At 34.5% G+C, this 22,861-nt stretch overlaps 3 protein-coding genes across 6 annotated transcripts; all 3 read right to left on the reverse strand.

Annotated features, from left to right (window-relative positions):
• Nucleotides 1-6,010: 6,010 nt before the first annotated feature.
• SRF5 (STRUBBELIG-receptor family 5) lies at nt 6,011-11,075 on the reverse strand. The gene is made up of 16 exons (XM_011032951.1): nt 10,611-11,075; nt 9,832-9,964; nt 9,664-9,735; nt 9,492-9,557; nt 9,269-9,340; nt 9,118-9,189; nt 8,953-9,024; nt 8,814-8,879; nt 8,560-8,625; nt 8,133-8,422; nt 7,682-7,956; nt 7,215-7,483; nt 6,941-7,061; nt 6,676-6,812; nt 6,407-6,563; nt 6,011-6,290 (listed from the first exon to the last, which is right to left on the reverse strand). Exons 1-16 carry the CDS (start codon nt 10,693-10,695, stop codon nt 6,225-6,227), a joined length of 2,019 nt encoding a protein of 672 aa, XP_011031253.1. The 5' UTR covers nt 10,696-11,075; the 3' UTR covers nt 6,011-6,224.
• Nucleotides 11,076-11,861: 786 nt separating this feature from the next.
• LOC105130441 (uncharacterized) lies at nt 11,862-15,445 on the reverse strand. The gene is made up of 6 exons (XM_011032950.1): nt 14,994-15,445; nt 14,599-14,749; nt 14,035-14,295; nt 13,513-13,594; nt 12,635-12,831; nt 11,862-12,303 (listed from the first exon to the last, which is right to left on the reverse strand). The coding sequence occupies exons 1-6, from the start codon at nt 15,248-15,250 to the stop codon at nt 12,028-12,030; spliced, it is 1,224 nt and encodes a 407-aa protein (XP_011031252.1). The 5' UTR covers nt 15,251-15,445; the 3' UTR covers nt 11,862-12,027.
• Nucleotides 15,446-17,241: 1,796 nt separating this feature from the next.
• Nucleotides 17,242-22,403, reverse strand: LOC105130443 (uncharacterized). 4 transcript variants are annotated; one of them, XM_011032954.1, is made up of 8 exons: nt 22,150-22,403; nt 21,235-21,311; nt 20,961-21,087; nt 20,686-20,762; nt 20,102-20,608; nt 18,934-19,473; nt 18,349-18,561; nt 17,242-18,047 (listed from the first exon to the last, which is right to left on the reverse strand). In XM_011032954.1, the coding sequence occupies exons 1-8, from the start codon at nt 22,199-22,201 to the stop codon at nt 17,679-17,681; spliced, it is 1,962 nt and encodes a 653-aa protein (XP_011031256.1). In that variant the 5' UTR covers nt 22,202-22,403; the 3' UTR covers nt 17,242-17,678. The 4 variants fall into 4 exon arrangements, with proteins under 4 accessions (XP_011031256.1, XP_011031254.1, XP_011031257.1 ...); XM_011032952.1 differs by having other exon boundaries at nt 20,961-21,135; XM_011032955.1 differs by having other exon boundaries at nt 21,235-21,272; nt 22,150-22,402.
• Between the last annotated feature and the right edge of the window lie 458 nt (nt 22,404-22,861).

Below are 22,861 nucleotides of genomic sequence, written 5' to 3' on the forward strand. Positions count from 1 at the left end.
CTGCAATTATCGTGATTAAAAGCTATGGTTGTGGTGGTTTTTTTAAAATATTTTTTATTTTAAAATATATTAAAATAATATTTTTTATTCTTTAAATTATTTTTTATATTAATATTTTTAAATATCAAAAAATTATTAATTTAAAAAATATAAATATTTTAAAATACGAAAATAAACCATACCATAAATAATCGGCAAGAAGTAGGTGCAGGAAACAAGTTTCACCGATCACCATTACTTGTTGTATTTTATAGGAAAAATTACTCTTAACATCTCAAACAGAAGAAAGTTATCAATTTTCTGTCATTCATTCGAACATAATTTATCTCTCTTCAAAAATACTAAAAAAAGAAAAAACAGTGAAATGTCTTCTTCCCGTCTCCTTCTAAGAATTTGTTGCTTGTAGTGTTGACTGGGAGTCTAACAAGTAAAATTATTATACTTGGTGGAGAGATCCTACCCAAAACGTATCGATTGACGAGAAGATTGGTTGTCTTTTATAATTTCAACTATTAATTGATTGACTAAGTAACTTTTATACTTTATATTTAATATTTTAGGTGAGTTTCATTTTTTTTTTTTATTAGGTGAGTTTCATTCAAATTTTTTTATTAATTTTAAATAAAAATTTAAAATATGTTAGATTTTTGTGAGTCAAACACATGAATTTTAAAACATAAAAATATATATTTCAATCATTAAATTTTTTATCATTATCATTAAACTTAATAAAATAAAATTAATATTTAGTTATTTTTTTAATTTTATAACTCGAGTTACGAACTCCACTTAATTAAGTTAATTTTTTAATTTTTTATTAAAAAATATCAAAATTAATTTACCACCAACCTAAAAATAAATAAAACAAAAAAGGCTTAGCCTTTTTTCTAATTCTTTAAATAAAAAAGGCTTAGCCTTTTTTCTAATTCTTTACATTACTTTTACGTGTTAATCACTCGGCTACAACAGAAATCTTCTGAACAATTAATTAAGAAATATGTTAATCTGTCTACAATTATACATGGCTAGAAAAACAAGGTAAGAACTTGGAGGTCGCAGATCAATTTCGGCAAAGAACTCCATGGTATGTCAAGGATTTATCTCATGTATACTTAAGAAGTTGATGACCCAAATTCCTGGTCATAAACAATGCATGACTTCAATGGAGGAACTTCGCCTCGCAAGAGGGGAGGAGGGAGGGCCAGCAGACGGCATAAAAGACTGATAGCTAAAGAAAGATGAATCATCAATTAATAACTCTTTATTATTGATAAATTGTTCTTGATGAGAAGTGGAATGCAACAAACATTAATGGGCTGAGATAATGTCAACTTCAGCATCATCTCACCACCAGCTAGAAAATCAAATCTTAGATTGGTATTTTGCCACTGAAGTTTATGTAAAGGTACTCTTGTTCAAAGTTCATTAACTTTGTGTATATTGATAATTAATTCTTAGGGTATTTATTTACATGTAGCTAGGGTGGATTCAAGAGTATATTAATGCACCCTTAAATGTATTATGCTCTGGATTTTGGAAAAGGATTTATTGAGTTTTTTAGAATACATCAGGCCAATATAAAAATATATCCTTAAAGTTAGAAATTTAATTTTAATCTATAAACTAACCTGAATATATTTATATTTTTATTGAGGAATAAGAATAAAACAAATCACAAGCAGGGCTTGTAATTAATTATATGTTTACTTTAATCTTAATTAATAAAAAAAAATGGGCACACAAGGTGCATTCAAGTGTTTATATATTAATTAAAAGCTTCTTTATATTCAACTAAAATGATATATATATCATTTTTTTTTTAAATTAACGTGGATGTCCGGCCCAACTTGCGCGCATCACGACTAATCTCACGGGTCCTGAAGTTAACAATCATATAAGCCTCTAGTGGTCATCATATGAGCAACCAAGGACTCGACCTTGAGACCACAGAGGGAGCAAACTCCTTGATCCCAAGTCCTTACCATTTAACCACCGCCTAGATTTAGTTGAATATAAAGAAGCTTTTAATTAATTAACCTCGCTAAAAGTAAATTAGGCCAAGTATAGAAATAAATGAGGTGTGCATATGTCCCACCCTAATGCACAATTGCATGTGGGGCAAGTTTATTCAATTTTATTTTTTTTATTTGTTTCAATTAAGTACCAAGCAGAGGAGAAAATTAACCAAAAGCCTTGATGGAGCCCTCCATTACTATCCTTGCAGGTGATGTGATCACGTGAAAAATTAAAACCAGGGATGGATTCAAGGTGCAGTAATGGAGGGCTCCATCAAGGCGAAGCTCGATGGTACTGGTTCTTGAGATTAATTTACAGTGCTAAATATTTAAAATGTGAGCAGAGATATATACAGCAATTATTCCACGTTCCATGCAAGAAAGGATCAGTGGGCCATGTGTGACCAGGGAAAGCCAATAATTAAGAGGAACGTCGCCAAACATGTAGTCTTGCTGAAATTAACATGAATAGGGAGGATACCTACCTGCCGCCCGGACTCATTTTATATGGCAAAGAATAGGGAGGATACCTACCTGCCGCCGTTCTGGGTTGGCACTTCTTGAGATGGACATCGCCCTTCTTGTATCCATGGCGAACTGCCAAACCCTAAACCTCAAAACAAAAACAAAAAAATATGATTACAATGAAGATCAAACTAGTCAAACTCATCATTTGAAGCTAGCGAGGTAGGTGATGAAGTTAACTTAGTGGCCTTTTGCCAACGGAGGCAGATTGGTTTTGATTTATAATCTTTCTTCAATATCATCCAAGATAAAACTTGATCACTGATATCCTACCTCTGATATCCTATCTTCTTTTCGCTTGTTGTCTTTTGCCCTAACATATATTAACCAAACACCACTGAATGTTCATAACATGATGAAATTTGCCTACTCCCATCCTTCCTATGTTACTCCATAATTTTATCAGCAGTATCTCTTTTGACTTACAAGTCATCATTTATCAAATCCGTACTACTTCCACACCATTATTATTAACATTAAATATTACTTTCAAATGCATGGGTCTTTTTTTGTATTTTATTGCACAAGGTTTTATTCTTCGTACTCTTTTTTTTTTTATTTACGTGGGGTGTCCGGGCCAGCTTGCGCGCACCACGACTAATTCCTACGGCCCACTGAATATCCTGCAAACCCAGTAGGCATGTAAGGCACCACGGGGGTGATAGGCGTGCACGTCAGGGCTCGAACCCAGGTGCAGTGGAAGGAGACAAGCCCCTTCCACCGCTAGGCCAAGCACTGATTTGCTTATTCTTCGTACTCTTATGCATTACCGTGGATGCTATGAAAATTTTGGGTTTTTTCAATTTAATTCTTAATTTTTTTTTGATGATTTAGTTATAAATTAAAGATTAATTAATCTTGATTTCTTATGAAAAGGTGGGATTGAAAAAAAAAAGATCAAACTAAAAAAAGATGTTAAACATGGGTGGCATGCCATAAGTTTAGTAAAAATATACACTTTGGTCCTTCAACTTTAAAAATCATGCAAATTATACAATTTCAGTACCTTAATATTTTTCAATTTAATTTTAGTATAAAATTTAATTTTTATTATTTTTTAGTCCATGGTTGAAAAAGAGAGACAACGATCGCCGAATTATGGCGATAAAGATATAAAAATATTCTTGACACTGATTTAAGCTATCAAAATGAATAAAATTTATGTCAAACGATTCCATTTGATAAAGGGAGTTTATATTATGTTTTTTTAATTTAAAATTCATGAAAAAACATATCTAAATTCAAGTTGATTTTGGTTTTTGGTAGGGTTTTTTAAGATTATAGATATGTCTATCACGATTCCTCTAATGTTTTGGGTCAAAATGGGTTGAAAAATGAGTTTTCCAGTTAAAAAATTTAAGCTTTTATTTTATGGTCACTATAGTGATCAAAATTTGGCCAAATCAGACAATGCTTTGTTTGCCTCAGCAGACTACACGTTGTTTAGTTGTTTTTTTAAAAACAAATTGAGGCAGACAACATGTCATCCGTCCCAATTACAAAAAATAATTTGGAATTTGAGCAAATTGGTGTTCGATTTTGCAATCTTTTATTTTTGTTATCATATAATTAAATAAAAATAGTTTAAAAAAATTATAATCTTAGTGAAGTTCATAACCTAGTTCACAAGTTTGGAGTTTTTTATTTTATCTTTCAATATTAGATTAGTTAGGAAATACACCTATGATTTATTTTTTTTTGTTTTCTATAGGTTTATCACAATCTTCAATAAATATCTATTTTAGGGTTGGTATTCAATTTTAAGAGTATTTATTTTTATTACATAATTAAATAAAAAAAATTATAAAATAGGTTATTAAATCTAATAGAGTCCATGACCCAGGTCGATAGGAGATTAATTGAGGTTGATCCATTTTATTGTTATCTCCACATCTTTTTTAAAAATTATTATCTTGAAGTCTTTCTGAAAATTAAAACATGATTTTATCAGTTATTTATATTATTTTTAAACTTATAAAATTAATTGATTTAAATTAACTCAAGTATCATATTATTTAATTAAAATATTGAATTTTGGAGGTTTTGGTCATTTTAAATGACACTAAAAAAAAACCCTCTTCATATATATATATATATATATATATATATATCACATTTTAAATGAAAACGGAGCTGACAGGCTAATTGACTAGTGTTTTAAAGTATGTTTGGTAGTGTGATAGCGGTTGTTTTTCAAATAACTTTTCATGCCAAAATACATGCTAATAATTTTTTTTATTTTTTAAAATTATTTTTAATATTAGCACATCAAAATAATTTAAAACATACAAATTATATTAAATTTTAATAAAAATAAAAAATAATTTTTTTTTAATTTTTTAAAAATACAAATTGAATTACATTTCCCATCAACATTTACGTATGTTTGGCACTGTGTTTGAAAAGCGCTTCTGGAAAAATTTGAATTTTTTTTGTTTTGAATTAATATATTTTTGATATTTTTAAATTATTTTGATATGTTAATTTTAAAAATAATTTTTAAAAAATAAAAAAAATATTATTAATATTTTTTTTAATAAAGAATACTTTAAAAAACAACAACAATTACACTTCTAAACACACATGTGGTAGATGCCTCGTGAGACACACATGTGGTAGTGCACTCCTAGTAAGTAAGTGGAGATGCCTCGTGAGACACACATGTGGTAGTTGAAGCTGACACAATATTCCCACTTTAGGAGTCCTGGATCCTACCACATCTGAGTTCAAATGGGCTGAGTTGACTGACCACTGATTAATCGCATATGGTATTTGTCGGTAACGTGTTTTAGTTGGCTCTAAGCTAACTTTTGGTACATCAAAATCGCAAAAGCAAACCCCGAAAGGAAAGAAAGACAGAGACAGGTTACTCCCCCTCTCTCTCAATTTCTTGGTAGATTCTGACTTAACAACTTTATCTACGTTCATACTTCACGATACAGATGGACAGATTAAGATTGGTAGCTAGGAAGAGATCAAGTGTTGTTGGTTGTTGAGCGCTTCATCTCACTAAATTCTCAAGGGATTGTTCAAACTTGCAAGCTTTAAACAACAAAGCAATTAAGAAATCAGGACTTTGTTGTATGTTTTAAGTCAATCACACCATGCTTTGTACAGTTTATTTATCAAAGGAAGCTATAATGACAGTTGCTCATAGGGTTTTATATTGCCAGTCAAAATTTAAAGTTTCAAGTTTTCAGAATAATTTATCTGAACTCACCAGCTCGACGTGGAAGAAGGGTTTGATCCATCATTCTTTGGTTTGAGCCATGTCAAAAAAAAAAAAGCCCTGAGCCATATATGAGGTTACAGCTTATCTTGTCCAAGGGCTTGGAGATTTCTTTTGGGCCAGTCCGGACGAGAGGAGAAATTTGGTTGTGTGAGAATGACAAGCGATACTCAGACTACCTCACTCAGGAAGTCGAATTTCTCCATAAAATCTTTCATGCAGAAGAAGAAGAAAGAAGAAAGAAAGTAAACCCTTTGAAGTTGTTAAAAAAGCAAAGAAAATCTCCAAGAGTCCTATGTAACCAAGGCTACTAGCAGACATGTACAAGAGGGAGAACCAAACAAAAAGAAATGACTTTGTTCTGTATCAAACTTGAAAGAATACAGCTAGCACTAGTAGTCAGAATCCTCCATCTGATTAGAAACTGCAATATCGTCTCTTATGTTCATACTCGATCACTGAAATAATCGCACCAATGCTTGCACTATCTCTGACATAGGCGGCCGGAATTCAGGCTCCACCTAATAATATAAAGAATGCAAAGCAAAATATTACTTCTGTTTGAAGAGATCACCATGCTTGAAGACAGTAAAGCACAAACAATACCCTGCACCAACAATTTCCCGATGGTTCTTACCTGTGCACAGAGGGAAATGATATCAGCAAATCGAGAAACAGACTTTGGAGGGTATAGCCCGCGCAATGCAGGGTCTACCATTTTGTCCAACGCATCAATGTCATGTAGTTGAGGGGTGGCCCATCGAACCAGACATTGTTCTGATTTCGGTTTTGAACTGCAAAGAAGCAAGGGAATATGGCAACTTAATTAGTTATGATATGGAGATTACATTGGATATCAACATCCACTGGCAAACGGTGAACTTTGCAGCAGCAGAAAAACCATACCTGTCAAAAGGCTGCCTGCCAGTCAATAACTCCAGCATCACCACTCCAAAACTGTAAACATCACTCTTCATTGTATAAGCTGAAGGCTTAGTGCACTCTGGAGCATTGTAGCCTGCACCAAGGTTTTGGCTTGTCCGCTGCGAAAAAGAGAAAAGCGATAATTAAAATTCACATGTTAATACCAAAAGCTGTCAAAACAACAGGCATCGTATTTCCAGACTATGCTAGCAGTATGGAGATCTTGTATGTCCCAAGAAATACTAACATGATGGAAGTTTGCCAGCCCGTAGTCGCAAAGACATGGATTGAGCTCAAGGTCAAGCAAAATGTTAGATGACTTGATGTTCTTGTGGATGAAGGATGGAGAACAAACTTCATGGAGGTACCTGCCCAAAGAATTGATATTTTATTAGAGAAAAAGGAAACAGCTACGGGGATCAATCTGCAGGAGGGCGTTCATCTGCATTCTTTCTCTACAGTTTAAGCATTTAGCCACTAGGCTAATAGATTTGCATGAGCATGTGCTTATATTGACTTACTCGACAGCACGTGCCGTGCCCAAAGCTATTCTAACTCTGGTATTCCAGGTTAGTGGTTTACTATAATCATCTGACACATGCAGGAATTCATGAAGTGAGCCATTCCTGAAATACTCGTATATCAACATGCTGTGCCCTTGTTCTGAACAATAACCAACAAGCTCAGCAATGTTCTGATGGTGAACTTTTGAGATGCTTGAAGCAATTTCTGAAAACTCTTGTTTTGCGCCTTGAAAAAGTGATGAATCAATCATTTTGACAGCTAAAACCTGATAAGCAAAAAATAAATTATGTTGCAGGAACGCAAAATCCAACTATTCATTGCAAATTGTGTTTTTAGTTACAATCCAGTAACAATCAAGCACATAAAATATATGATGTGCCAAAGTTGACAACGAACTAGGGATCAAGTATTAGGTAGTGCCAGAAAATAAATGGAAAGGAAAATATGAAATGACTAATTATACCTTCCCGTCAGGATATTTGGCCCTGTAAACAGGACCAAGGGATCCCTCACCAATAAGTCGGCCAGATGCAAAATTGCCAGTAGCAGTCTGCAAATCTGTCAAGGAAAAAGCTATGGAACGAACAGAGGTGCTTCTTCCAGCATTTAGACGGATGGCAAACTCGTTATCACTTATAGACTCGGAAAAATCAGAAGGTGGAGGCTTGTAACCCACGGAAGGAGCTTTTTGAAGATTCTTTATATCAATCGAACCAGACAAATTCATTGGTTCAATTTCTTTCACCAGTAAATCATATTGTTAAGTCCACACCAACAATGTCCATCAGCATGCACAGTATTGAAACAGGACAGCATTAAAAAGGGACATAAAGGTGCGAACACAAAGTAAAATATTTATAACAAAGATTTTGCAAAGTTCTCCACATAAAATTATGCTGAAGTCAATCAACTACCTTTAAACTCTTTCTTTATGGCAGCACGGGTGTCATTGGATAGTTCATGTGATGAAAGGGGAGTAAATGCTCTATGCCAGCTGCCATTATCTTCCTCAAGAAAATTTGAAGATGGAGAGGACCTTCTTTTTGAAAGTAGTATAATGAGAAGTCCAACTACAACCAGTGAAGCCAAAACTATTAACGCTATAGCAAGTCCATTCATGCCACCTTTCCCACTTCCCTTGCCATGTGCTGAACTAGATTTACCACGAGGAGCCGGACCAGATGACCACGCATTCCCGCCCGTTCTTCAGAAAATAAAATCATGAAGTCAGAGAAGCAATATCTTACAGCCTACATCCTCAAAAAAAAAAACAAAGAGAGAGAGAGGCAAATTTAGGGTATTCTTACTCCAGATTATCAATGGCAATTAGGGTATTCTTACTCCAGATTATCAATGCCATTCAGCGAATCAGGGACCCAACCAGTGAACTCATTGTCTTTAATATTCCTGCCAGTGGAACAGTGGATTCATGTTGTGAGTTCTTTACTTTTCACTAACATCAACTACTGTATTAAAGTTTGAAACCATCATTCTTATCAATGAACCATCGGACTTTAGAATTTTAGACATCAATATTTCTGACCTAAACTGAAAAACAATAGCTGCTCAATTGAAGTACTCAGAATGTTACTTACAAATCTTTAAGGGGAAGTCTGGCAAGGACATCTATGGTACCGGTGAATTCATTGTCTTGCAAATGCCTGTACGAAGACATAAACAATCACTGCAATAAACTAAGAGGACCTAAATAAAAATTTTATTATCACTTCTTACAATGTGCTGAGGCTTGAAAGTGCAGAAAAACTCTGAGGCAAATTCCCTGAGATCGAGTTGTGGGATAGATCCCTGTAAGTCATTTCCATGAGTGAATCATAACTTTTATTGTAACAAACAGAAGACTTTAAGAACCTTTTGATCATTCCAGTTAGTAATACTTACAGTGTTTTAAGTTTTGAGAGTTTCTGAAACATATCACTCAACTGTCCATTTAATTTATTTTGATTAAGATTTCTGGAGGAAGCATCAAAATTAAGAATGAGTATTCAGAACAAATGGAAGGTTTTGTAACAAAAGAACCAAGTATGCTTACAGGTTTTGAAGTTTAGTCATTTGTGAAATTGAGTAGGGCACACTGCCAGTGAAGCCATTATTAGAAAGATCTCTGCACGTTAAGCTTGCAAGATTAGTATCGAACACACTTAAATTCATGAATCAGTCCAGTAAAAAAAAAATGAGCTTGGGTAAAGAACAATCACAACATATATTAACTTGTTTAGCAGTGTTCCAGATAAAGAAAATGTCAGTAGGCTTACAGCGTAGCTGCATTAGGAGGAAGCTGGTATGGCATATCATTCTTGAGGTTGTTTTTGCTCACATCACTGTACTATGACAAAGAAATACCAAAAGTCTTGAGGTTTTGTTCCTTCATCAGAAAAAAAGCTGGTGTAAAAAAAAAAGTGCTATGATTTAGAAACTGGGCATTACAAGTAGGTGACAGATTTCAAGTTTGATAGCTGATAACCCAGTGATCCAGTAAGTCCAAATCCAGATAACTTTCTGCAAAAGCATTCAGAAAATTCAGGTTTATTCCTGCTAAATATGTGAGATGTAAAATCTCTTCACCAGAAATATTTGACAAGCAAATCTAACTACATTTGAGTCACAGATGAGCCTGAGCACTGGATTCCTTCCCATGAGTCTCCACAAGGGTCCCCACCACTTGATTGCCATCCACTCAGTTTTGAAGGAGAGTTTAAGCTCGTAAACATCACATTCAAAGCCGAAACTGAAATCAGCAATCACAATACGGGAAGCATCAGAATACTGAAATGCAAATTTAATTAATTCTTAAGAAAATTATGATTATGTAACTGAATATCATAAAAGAAGGGTTCTGAGTTTCAATACTGTCTTTGAATATTTGCAGTTGTTAAGCCTATTAGTATCCATTTTTTGTTGCAAATTTGTAGTTAAAACAAGCACTTTTCAGTAACCCCGTTGTAAATGCACTGAACTTTTCACCATAGTTATTTTCTTCTTGAATGAGTTTATCTACATATACATGAACAAATAGTTGAAAACATCCCTTGATGGATGCAATCCATGAAAACCAAGAACACCCCATCAAAAGTTAATTGCATTTAAAGAGAGACGGCTTTTATTACCCATAGATTAAACAACAAACGAATATAGTATTAGTAAAGGCAATAAAGATCATAGATCTCCCTTATATAAATCAAATTTCATTCTCTCCTGAGATTAAACATGTACAGAAATTTCACCTTGATAACCAACATGTGTGTGTGTGGAACCTTGAAACGTTACAGATAATTACGTGTTCCTAAACACCATTACCTCATTCGAGAATCAAAACAAAATGTAAGGCAAGATCAATAAACTTTGCAGTGCATGTGTAAATGGAGTGTGCATACCATCTTCAGAATCAGTCTTCGAATGGACCAAGGTGGTGAGGATTACAAGAGAGACAATCAAGAACCCTAAAAGACTATGGTACATTCTTCTACCCCAAAACGTAAAACAAAAATGAAGCAGGCAAAAAAAAAAGAAAAAAAGAGTAACTTGGGTTTTGTTTCTTTGTTATGCTTGAAGCTATCTAGATTCAAGAGGATGGTTATGAATGACGTTTCAGAAGTCAGACATCAACAACAGGATTCTGGCCTTCCTTCTAGGAACAAGAAGGAAGAAAAGAGGAGTCTTTTCCTTTTTTTGTTGTTTTTGAATTATTATTTTTTTTAAGAGAGAGAGGCTATATTTGAAGAAAAGACAGCTAACAATGAGTGGTTTTTTTTCAGAGAAGAAAAAACTGCGAATGATTAGGAGAAATGAGAGCTCGTCAAGGTTTTCCGGCTTTATGAGTTATTACTAACAAAGCCTCCTGTTACTATCTTCCCGCCTTCTTATACTAACCGTTCTTCCTTCTTCATAATCCATACTTATATATATATATATATGTCGAACCAACTTACGTGTCAACCAAGACTATACATAAACAAAGACTATACATAAACATCATCGGTATACTAAGAATAGCTTTTGTAGATCAAAGACAGTTTGGAAAAGGCATCATTTTCTTTTTTATACACATCAATGTATTATATAAACATGATCCCATAACTGAAGTGTTTTCTAAACTGAACATGGCAATAATTATGCCGGTGTAATTACTGAATATATATGAATGATATTTTGGGGTTGGAGAATCACAAGGAGAAAACGTCTCCTGTCAATCATTATTCCCCAATTTGGTAATATTACAATATCAAGCTTCATTATGATATTCTTATATCATTCCCACCCTTCTCAAGCTAACTCGGTATCCTTGATCACTACGAGGCCGACCTCTAGAAAAGAGTGATGGCAGCCTTGAATTGAATGTTGAGTCAAACTAACTACGGCAAAAAAAAAAAAAAAGAGGAAAAGAGGAAAAGGGTCATTATATAGCCCAACAATTTGGTCATGGCTAAACTGGATACTACAAAACTCAAGTCTTCAAGAGGATTCAAGAGTGAGAGCTCTCTTCAATTTAAGCTTTCTAGTTTTGACTCAAATCTTCAAACTTTGGTGTTGGCTCCTGACTTCCTGAAGTTGGTTTCATAATTACATTCGTGGAAATGGTAATAAGGGTAATGAAGTTGCAAATTTTCTGTACAAAGGCATTCATGGAACAAAAATCTTGATTAGAAAGAAATTCAGCTTCCTCGTAGACAAAGGGGCTTAATATGCTATCTCTTTAAAAGGTATACAGGTCAGATTCCATGCTTAATAAAACTGCGTGATATTATTGAGTCCGGCAGCATTAGTATTGGTCATACAACGTCATCATATACCTCATCTTTCCCTTCCTTTGCTTGACGACTCATCACGTTTTCTCAGCTTTGTCAGGATATATGCCATGGCAACTTTAGCACATAGGCTAGAGCGCCCACGAGACAGGCAGATGATACCCCCTAGAAGAAGCAGACCATTTCCTATAATTTTCCTAGATGGCCTTCTTGGGAATTTCTTCTCTTTGGCTTCACCAGTAACTAATCCCCGTGGGGCAGTCAATGTCAGAGTTGCCTGAGTATCCAAAAGACTGTTCATTGTTTCTAGTTCAGGTGGAACCTGTGCCAAAAGAGGAAACACATACTTGATGATCTCAATATAATAAAGCCAGTATTATCATCTCCTCGCTGATGTGCAGCAGTTTAATCACCAACCAAAGGTTTTGGAAACTCAGTCAGTTTAACACACATTTCATGATCTCAATATAATAAAGCCATTAATTTTATCTCCTCACTATGGTTTTGGAAACTTCTGTTAAACTACATCTTTCATATATTACGTGTGATGTTAGAAAGGAAACCTGACTTCACCAATCATTCTATTGATAGGCTGTGCTAAGTCACGAATGTGTTCTTTAAAAGCATCAGTATTTCAAGATGCCGGTCCTCACCTTCTGGATTAAAGATACTGCAGTGACAGCTGGACCTGTCTGAGGATGACTAATCACAGGGTATTTGCGCAGTGCATTATTCATCTTGCATACATAGCTCCATATGCCCCTAGAGAAAGCCAACTTTGCCATCTCCACATTCAAACCAGCATCTTCTTGGTGAAACATTTTGATCTCACAGGCATTTCTACCAGGGACTGTAAGTTAAAGCGATAGGAATTACAAAATAATCAATACATGAGTAAACTATTTCCATCTAGGAAGAATTAAAGCATCAAGTAAATAGGCAATCCAAAAGCAACTGTTTTCATTTAGGAAGAACTAAAGACCAGGCAAATTGAAAATCATGCTTATAACCTCCTAAAACACAGACCATATGTTCCATGATGCATCTTTTCTGTACCACATAAAAAAATAAAAGGAGAAAGATCCATATGTTCCATAAGTAAAGCTTCAGCAGCATATAAAGATCTTTCATTTCTCACTATATAAAGAATAATACAAGCTCCAGCAGAAAATGAAACAGTCTACGCTATATACTTCATGCTGGGAGAAAACATGCAATTTTTATAAAATACTGAATTCCAAACAACTAAGAAAACAAAGGCCCAAGAATCATTGTCAGAAAAGCTCAATATAAGACATTTCATGCTCTTTTTTTTTTTTTTTTGCTGTCAATACTGCAATGTCAGAAAGATACGGTTTATTTAAAATAAATAATAAAAAAATATATCCAAATGAAGGCCAGAAAATAATATTAGAAAAGCTCAATACAAGACACTTTATGCTCTCTCTCTCTCTCTTTTTTTTTTTTTTTTGCTTGTTTATCAATCTTGCAACTACAAAAAATACTGCAAAAAGGGAGGTCAGGAAATTGCCTTTACTGATCTTCCAACCAGATCTAAAGAACTTCACTCGTACAAACTTCTTCTGTCTTGCAGCTGAAGGATGTTCACAATCCTAATTATAGTAATCAACATCAAATTAAAAATTAAGGATTAGACAATCGACTTAAAAATAGGGTGAAGAGAACTAAATCGCCAATTGCATATATAAAATGATTTTCCCAGACATTATGGCGGAATAAATTTAACAAAATCAAAAGGAAATTCTTGCATTAAAAAGTTTAAGAGCTTATTATCTCATTTGCTCTAGCCAGTAAACAATCACCATTCACCATTGAAAATCTACTTCATAATTGTTATTTTTTCCAAAAAAAAAAAGGTTATTGCTAGTCCGTTGTTTTCCCACCAGCTAACGATATTTCATTTCTTGATAAATACATATAACCAAATTGATTGTTCCACATAAAGTGCACGAAGGTGAACATATTGCACAATCATAGCAATAGGTAGAAGCAACTAAGTTATGCTGTCAAACCAGTTGCTGTGGATGATTACCTTAATAAAGCAGTAGAATGTCTTATCTTTTCCTTCCCACAATCTCCATGCTAAAACGTATTCTCTTGGGGTCAACAGTGGAAATTTCTTTATTGTGTGACCAATTTCAGTTCCATTAGTTCTATCCACCTGCAGTTGCTCATGCTCAACTATGGTCTTATCCCATTGATTTCTGTAGTCATTGTCCATGTAGAAGTCCCTAAGCACCTCTGTGGTGCAGTTTTCAAAAACCATCACACTCAAGTACTTTATCGGAGCATCCTGCAAATACACAACCAGAAAACACCATCATATTACATCAATTCTCTCTAAAACCATACTCCACCAATAAAAGTCAATCCGAATTTAAAGGAGATATCAATTGGTTAGCCAGCCTTTCAACTCAATCCGAATTTAAAAGAGATATCGATTGGTTAGCCAGCCTTTCTACCGCAAGTAATGAACTCATAAAACACAAAACAAACTAAACTTCGAAATGAACTTTATTGACATATTCCACAAACCAAAAGGAGAAAACTTTAGGAAATTGAAAACAGTACAACATTAGGGATAGAAGGCAACAACCTTTGGTTTGAAACATTTGGCGGTATAAGCTAGAAGATTGTTTTTCTTATTTGTAACATTTTCCCATTTCTCACTCTCGTTCTCAGTTAGTTTCCCATCCAAAACTTCAATCAAAAACTTCAAATCAGCTTCTGAAACGATCTCTGAAATTCTGCAAAAACAGTAGCAAATAACAGAAGTTGCATTTCATTAATCAAAACCCTCCCAAGATTGGGACTTTGATTCAATTAAACCAACCCCCAATCCAACACAAACATCAAATTATTGACAAAAATGAAAAAGAACGAAAACAAAGCATTCCCGTGTAAGAAAAAAAAAGAGAGAGAGAAAAGCAGAAAAGATTTCATTTTGATCTTAAAAAAAGAGGGACCAAACTAGATAAGAAAAGCAAGTACCTGAAATTAGAGGAACCAATATCAGTAGCAGTGGAAGCTGGAGAAGAAGAAACGAGGTTTCGTTTAGGAGGAGGAGGAGGAGAAGAAGAGAAGAGTCGCTTGGAGAAGTGGAAAATGAGAATGAGAAGGAGCGCAAAGGGAGTAGCCCATCCATAACCAAAATTCATTCTTTCATTTTGAAACCAAAAATCCATTGAAGAAGAAGAAGCATTTGAAGAAGAATGTAGTGATGATCCACTAAAACCAAAGAAACTCATCTTTCCTTTGCAAATCTAAATCAAACCCACCAAGTATGTTTTATTTTTTTGGCTTATAGAAGAAGAGAAGGGATGGGTATCTGGTTGGTTGGGGCTCCCGCCTTTGTTTCGGCCATTAATGAATTGGGATTTCCGCCGTTGTTTAGGCCATTGCTGAACTTCACAGCTTGGCTTTGCTTCGATTTTCCCTCACGTTCTGTTCCTACAGCATATTTATACTTCTCTCTTTTAGTAAATTATTCTTTAGTATCTGATTCTTGAAAGGAATTATAACTGAGTCCTTTGTAATTAAAAACCTATAACATAGTCCCTTGACTGTTGTCGATCGTTGTCTTTCATAAACTTTGAATGGTTTGTTGCTAAGACTTAAAATCATCAAATGGTACATTTTGGATGAAGGAGAAACCAGATAATGTATAAGCAAGACAATGATCAACAAGAGTCAAGCCACTATGTTAAAGGTTTCTAAACATGAAGGACTAATTTATAATAACATTTAAAACCTTAGGACTAAATAAAATAATTTATCCCTTTTTCTCATCCCTTCTTAGTTTTTGTTTTTGTAATGGCACTGAATTTTTGAAAAAAATTAATTTTTATATTTTTAAATTATGTTAGTGTAAAAAAAAAATTATTTTATTATATTTTCAAATAAAAAATATTTTAAAAAATAATTATTTCTATAATATGAAATAAATATTATTTTTATATTTTTAAATTATTTCTATAATATAAAAATTAATTTTTATATTTTTATATTTTTTTAGTATGTTAGTGTAAAAAAAATTAAAATAAATATTATTTTATTATATTTTCAAATAAAAATATTTTAAATTTCTATAATATGAAAGACTACTTTACCAGTTGGTGGTAACTCTCACTACCCTTTTCATATGAAAAGTTGAAAAGATTCAAAGAATCAGATAAATTATGAGCAGGATATTAGAAAATTAAGTCTCTGATTAGAACTGCGTTTAAAACGGTATTTTATAAAAAAATTAAAAAATATATTTAAAATTAATCTTTGTGTATTTTTAAATTATTTTATATAGTAATTTCAAAAATAATCTTAAAAACTAAAAATAAAATTATTTTAATATATTTTTAAATAAAAAATACTTTAAAAAATAAATACTATCAAAATACCTCCACACTCATAAACATTGCCTAAGAAGATCATGAGGATGACAGTTTAGGTGTCATGTTTTTTATTATTATTATTTTGTTAATGTATTAGTTGATTTCTAGCGTTGCCAACTACTATGTTGAGATTTTGTCTGATTTTAGATGATCCACCAAAGTTTGTTTTGATAACTAGTTGATGCAAATATGTGGTTGGTCACTTTTGAGAAAAATGAACGGAGTTTATTGTGTTTAATTTTAGTGGAGAATCATGTCGGGATCGCTTGAGTATCTGGCCAGTCCACTCCTTTCTCCAAGTCATATCAAATTATTAGAAAGGTGTTTTTCCTGTTCATGCAGAAGAGGATATGCATAAGCTACTAGCCTCAGCATTACCAACAATTTCCATCCTCTCCAATTGTCTAGCAATGGCCATAGGCAAGTAGCAATTTATTGGTGACAGGGATGATCCAACAACTTCGGGCAGTGCTGAGGCAACCCCATTGCGGGATTTTAGGTACTATTGTTAAGAAAAGGTTTAGGTTTGGATCATACTTTGATGAAGTCTTCAAGATGATCAGTCCATCTTGGAAATTGAATTAAGTGTCATTATCTTGCTAGACAAGGAAGAGACTACAGACTGAAAGAAAGTGATTATGCTTTGCTTAAAAACAAAGTAAACAGCTAGTTCATTGTTTTCATCAGTCCTCCCAACTTTCCTTTTTGTTATTCATTGTCTTCGTCCTCCTTTCACTGAGATGTAAAATCATTTGTTCCACTCGGGTTACCTGATGCCAAGCGCGGGCTGCCACCACTACCAACTTTGCTGTGTCGTATCACTGCCATTGATTATTTCACAAATTGATGAATAACATGAAAGACAGAAATTAGTAGCTCATTATGTAGAAAGCATTAACACTAAGAGGTTCTTCCTTCAACATCTTTTGCTATATTTCCCTTATTAAGCTGCCTGCAAAGTTGAGTTACTCTTGCAAATGCAAGATGTCAACCACTATCTCCGCATTAACTATTCTCGCTCAAAATGCAATGTAAAGGACCAAGAAAACAAAAGGAACACTGACTACAAGTACAACGCAACACTCAAAAAACCATGTATTATACATGTAGCGAATTGTCCCTGCAAAACTTAGAAGACCCGTCATCCAGCTATTGATGCACTCCAATCAATTCTGCGATATGACTATCCACCTCCACACAAGACAATGGGAGACTAGAAGATGGAATCAAAGTTCATGTCACTTACACTACCAGGAGCCTGCCCAAATCTTGGAGTATTTGTTTCTTCCTAACTGGTCTGCGAGGGGGAGACAGTTGTGATACCATCTTCCAATTTAACTCTACCGCCTGCAGAACCATCAGAGCCAGAACTAACCCTATCAGTAACAGTGCCTTCTTTGCTAGACTCATCCAGGCAGACAACTTGAGCAAAACTCTTCGTCATCTGCTTGATAATATCAGCTGGTAAGGTAACTGCATTTCTGTGCTCACTTTCTCCAACTACACCTACAGCCATCAGGCTGGCTTGCTGTCTAGCCTTCCTTTCTTGCATGGCTTTCTGTCGGTCCTCATAAAAATCAAAATCATCTATGATTGACATATCAGTTTCGTAATTCTTAAAGATGTTCAACATCTCAATGCCCTGCTCCAATTTCACCTGCAAGAATTCAAACTTGATATTAGGCACAACAGAGCTGAAAAAATAGGTGTTTAGGAGTTTCTATTTTTATAGAAATGTCAATGAAAACCAAATAATTTCCTACAAAAGAAGCAGCCACATAATCATTAAAATTTAAGCTTACACGTAGCCTGTGACATCACACAAACAACCACAAGTGAGTCAATATAAACTAACCACCTAGCTTCTCCTCCAATTGGATTTTCAAGGACTGAAAAAACACTTCTGATAGAGCACTAAGAAATTCCCATAACTAGCAAAGTTCCAAAGGAATTCCTACCTCCTGTGTGTCTCGACTGTTAGTGACAGGCTTGTTGTCATTATTTTCCAATACAATGTGACGAAACTGACTGTTAGGGACATCTTTAATAATGTGCCATTTGACAGGGAACTGCCCGCTCCACTTGTCCTGCTGCCAGTAATCCACACTCTTGTCAAAGTCAACAGGTCCAGTCATTTCAGCCACTCCACAAAACTGGGCACTAGCATTCACCTGCATACAAGAGTAACAAATACTTACAGAAGAAACAAGAAATTAGAAGTTTAGAGGAAATAACAAAGATATAGCATTCACCTGCTCTAAGAGGAAAAAATAATTGTTTTTAGATGAATATAACAGAAAAACAGCAATCAGAAAGAATTAGAAGCTCAAGAGGCAAAACAAAGACATTGCAGAAGCTTCAGTTTTCCTTCAATATTCGATACAAGTGATAACAAAAGTAATGTACCGATGCATTTAAAAGATATGTTTCTCTAGATTAACGATATATTTCAAGTTTTTTCTTTTATTTTTTCCCCAAGGCATTGGTCTGCCTTCCAACTTCCAAGTTACTGTTTTGTGAGCACTTAAGAATCAGGTATTTACCGAAAATAAGAGAAAAACAGGACAAGGATCTTGCTTCTCCTTAGCTTCACGATAGGTGGTGTCTAATTTTCTATTCCCATTTGGAGTGCTGGCCCAAACACCATATTTGATGCTCTTGTGAACGTTATCTTCACTGTATGACTTGATGATGAAGAACTTAGCATCCTTGTATTCAATTACAAAATCTGGTTGGTTGTATGACTCATTGTGGATCTTGGCAGATGGCTTGCTATGTTTATTATTCTCAACAGAAGGACCATGTTCAGCTGTATTTTGGGCCTTAGGCTTTAATGCCCTTGGTCCTCTGTTTTGCTCACTAAGGATATCAAGACTACCATTGCAGCCACATAAGGAAACACTGCTCCTTCCTCGCCGTCTGTTGTTTTCAAGAGAAAGCCAACCCCGATTGTTAGTCCCCAAACTAGAAATGGATGCACTTCCAAAACTAGATCCCTGATTGTAACCACTCTGCAGATAGGCTCTATTGTAGGAGTTTGAACCAGATCCAAGGCCATAAAATGATCTTTGTTGTTGAGATGCCTGCAAAAACTTTGTCAGTTAGCATTACCACTAAAAGCCATAATCTGCTTCATCAATTGTAATGATGATACCTGGTGCTCATCGCTTCCTACTTAAGTAATCAGTAATAGCAAAGCATGCAAATCAAACATGAAAACTGTTTGCAGTCATGACCGAAAATGCATGGCAAAGCAAAGTAACCAAGGGCTGTTATCAGGCCTCTTATGCCATCTTTCAGGTTTGGGTAGAAAGGAAGGATAAGGTTAGTAAAATACCAAGTAACAAATTCTAAAGAACATATTCGGTTGACCTACTAGATTTATTATGAAACAAGCAAGAGCCTTCAAACAATCATTTACCCATATATTGGCAAATAAGAAATATGGACCTTTACATGATTGGTGTTGCTTAGGCTACACACATCTTGCATATATCACAACTGAAAGTCTTGATAAAATTTCCATTTACCAAGGCTTATAAAAGAGACCTAGGATAAAACAATCTGCACCATAATGTACAACCCCTTTTCTTAACTAGCTATATGGATTCCTTATATACTGTAACATCTCGTAATGAGAAACAGAAAGCAGCATCATGTGACTCAACAGATTCTTAATAAAAAAAAAAATTGAGGGGTAAGAATACAAACCATTCCAGCATTCTGCCCAAATGACACAAAATTGCCAATAGGCTGTGGGGAAACTGAAGGTGAAAAGGGAGTCAAAGGCCTATTTCTATCTGAGGGCTTTGACCAATCTGACCAAAGTCCTCCAGATCTCAATCCATCGAACCCGTGCTGTTGATCATGAAAACCATGGTTTCCTGGAAAGCTGCCCCTACCAATTGATCCTACTGGAGGAGGATAACTAGGCCTTGGCCCGAATAGCCTGTTATCTCCTTGTTGGTCGATGTTTGCCAATGCATTGAACTCCGGTTGTGAAACTGGTGTTGGTGAAGTGATATATGACATGTTAGGGCCTAGATGCTGGTAATAAGGTGGCCCAGAAAATGGAAATTGCTGAGGGGAGTATAACTGTGCATCTCCACCAACAGAAGGTAAAGGAGTGGTGACTGGAGAATATGGCCCATAAGGCATTTGTGGATTATATCCATATCCAGCATGGAAAACAAGAGAAGGATTGTCATTGTAGACACCCTAGTTAAGACAAAATGTCAGGGAACAATAGCAAAGGCAGTCTGTATAATAAAATGATGTGATGGAGGGTTGCTTACAGGAGACCCGATTTCTAAACCTTCAGCATTTATATATGGAGGATATTCATCCCATTCACCGGTGGCACTGTCATAACCTGGTTGACCACATCAATAAAATGGTCCATCGATTAATTCATGTAGGATATCAAGTATCAGAAACTAATACAAGAATGTTGCAGTTAGATGCATTTGATTTCTAAAAATTAATATTTAGTGTCTTTTGTGTGCCATCAATGATAGGTATGATCAGTGACTGTCAAGTTCAGGGCCTCCAAATGGACTGTAAGACTAACCTCTGTAGTAGAACGCCTGTGCCTGAGGAGCATAAATATTAGGTGGATAGACAGAACGATCTCCAGGAGAACCAAATGCTCCCAGTTGACTTGTGGTATCCCTAGGATGACCTGAAGGGGCAGTATCCTGTGAGGAATTAGGAGAAACTGACGTCTCATTTTTTGCCGATAGAGGCTGAAAATAAGTTAACAAATAAGGTTTCTTACTAAAAAAAATACTTTCATTAAAATTTGAGTATAGAAAAAAAAATGATTGAAGTTTAAGAAGAACTACCTGCTCCTTCATGTTATCTGATTCGCCAGGTTTCTCTTCTGCATCCATGATTAGTAAGTTCAGTGACTTAGTAGAGTCTTAGAAACACAGGCAGTACAAATTTATTGACCAACCAAAGCTAAAATTGGGGATATTGAAACTTGAAGCTATGAATATGTGCGCACAAATCCACACATTCACACCTATGCACACATGATAAATATAAGAACATGAAAATACTTTCAAAATGGAAAACCATTGAGATCTAGTCGATACTATAATGAAACAGGCAACCTTCGTACATAATACAAAACAATGAGCAACCACTCATTTAATAACCAGGTTCTATACACTACAAGTATGCTTTGATCAGTCAAAGATCTCATCAGCTGACAATAATAAATAATCTCATAAATACAGGACATCGCCTTGAAATCTCAAGCGTATCAAACATTTTTTCTTTTCATGAATTCAAGAAACCACCGGTTCATGATTCCAGAAAGCAACCATATCAACAAGTCAACTAAGTTTCTTGAACCTCCACTCCAAAATACTCTACTGAATAATTATCTAAACATGACAAGCAAAACTGAGAATTCGCAATAATTAAGGTCACCTCACACAACCTAGATCTCAGATCTCAAGATAAAACACCAAGCACAGCCCAGATTTATCAACATATGCAAGTTTCAATCTCTCCGCATATAAAAAAGACGATTCCTTAAAAAACAAGGCCAAGAAAACAGCATAAAGTCAAAAGAAAGATTGATTTTTTTCATGTTCAAACGAACAAGACAAAAAAAACCCACAAGCCAATTCATCCTCCAAATGACTTAGACCCCTCAAACCAGCAAAAAGGAGAGTTTGAATTAACATAAAGATCAAAACTTTACATAATTATGATAAAGATAAGAAGTGGGGTAGGGAGAAAAGTACCAGCAGGGACACGATCTGGAGCAGGTTGTGATGGTGATTGGGTTGCCGCCATATGAATGGATCAGAGGATGATCTCTTCAGAACGGGCACCAGAATCCAAGCTCAAAACACCAAAGAAGTATTCATCTTTTTCTTCACATGGATATATAGAGTGAGAGGGAGAAAATAAAAAATAATGCTTTCCTATATCTATATAAGCAGTGTACAGTAGACATTTAACATTAGGTCTTCTTTTTTGGCAATGAATTAGTTTTTATTGGACAGTTGAAAAGAAATGTTGCCTGTTAAGGTAAGTCCATAGATTGGGCTATATTTGGGTACGTGGTGGTTGGAGAAGTGGAATCGAATTTGATAGTGTTTAGTATTGATTATTTTTTAAAATATTTTTATTTTAAAATTTTATTTTTTATTTTTAAAATTTTATTTTTTATATCCATATCAAAAAATAAAAAAAAAAACATTTTAATTTTTTTAAAAAAAGCATAGCCTTGAGAGTTTGGTCTTAGAAACTGTCCAATCCCAACACCAACAATTCTAGGCCTATCTAGTTTATGAGCTTTTTTTACATATGTTCAGGGCTTGCCCAGATCATAAATTTATGACTTTGACTTTGATTCATAAAACCATACCTTGATCCTCCTCATCTTTCTTACCTTAGTCTTCATTTAAACTTTTTTTTTTTGAAATAATAATAATACATACCTTAATTTTA

The sequence above is a fragment of the Populus euphratica genome, unplaced genomic scaffold, assembly GCF_000495115.2.
Source record: "Populus euphratica unplaced genomic scaffold, PopEup_1.0 scaffold21.1, whole genome shotgun sequence".
Classification (NCBI taxonomy): domain Eukaryota; kingdom Viridiplantae; phylum Streptophyta; class Magnoliopsida; order Malpighiales; family Salicaceae; genus Populus; species Populus euphratica.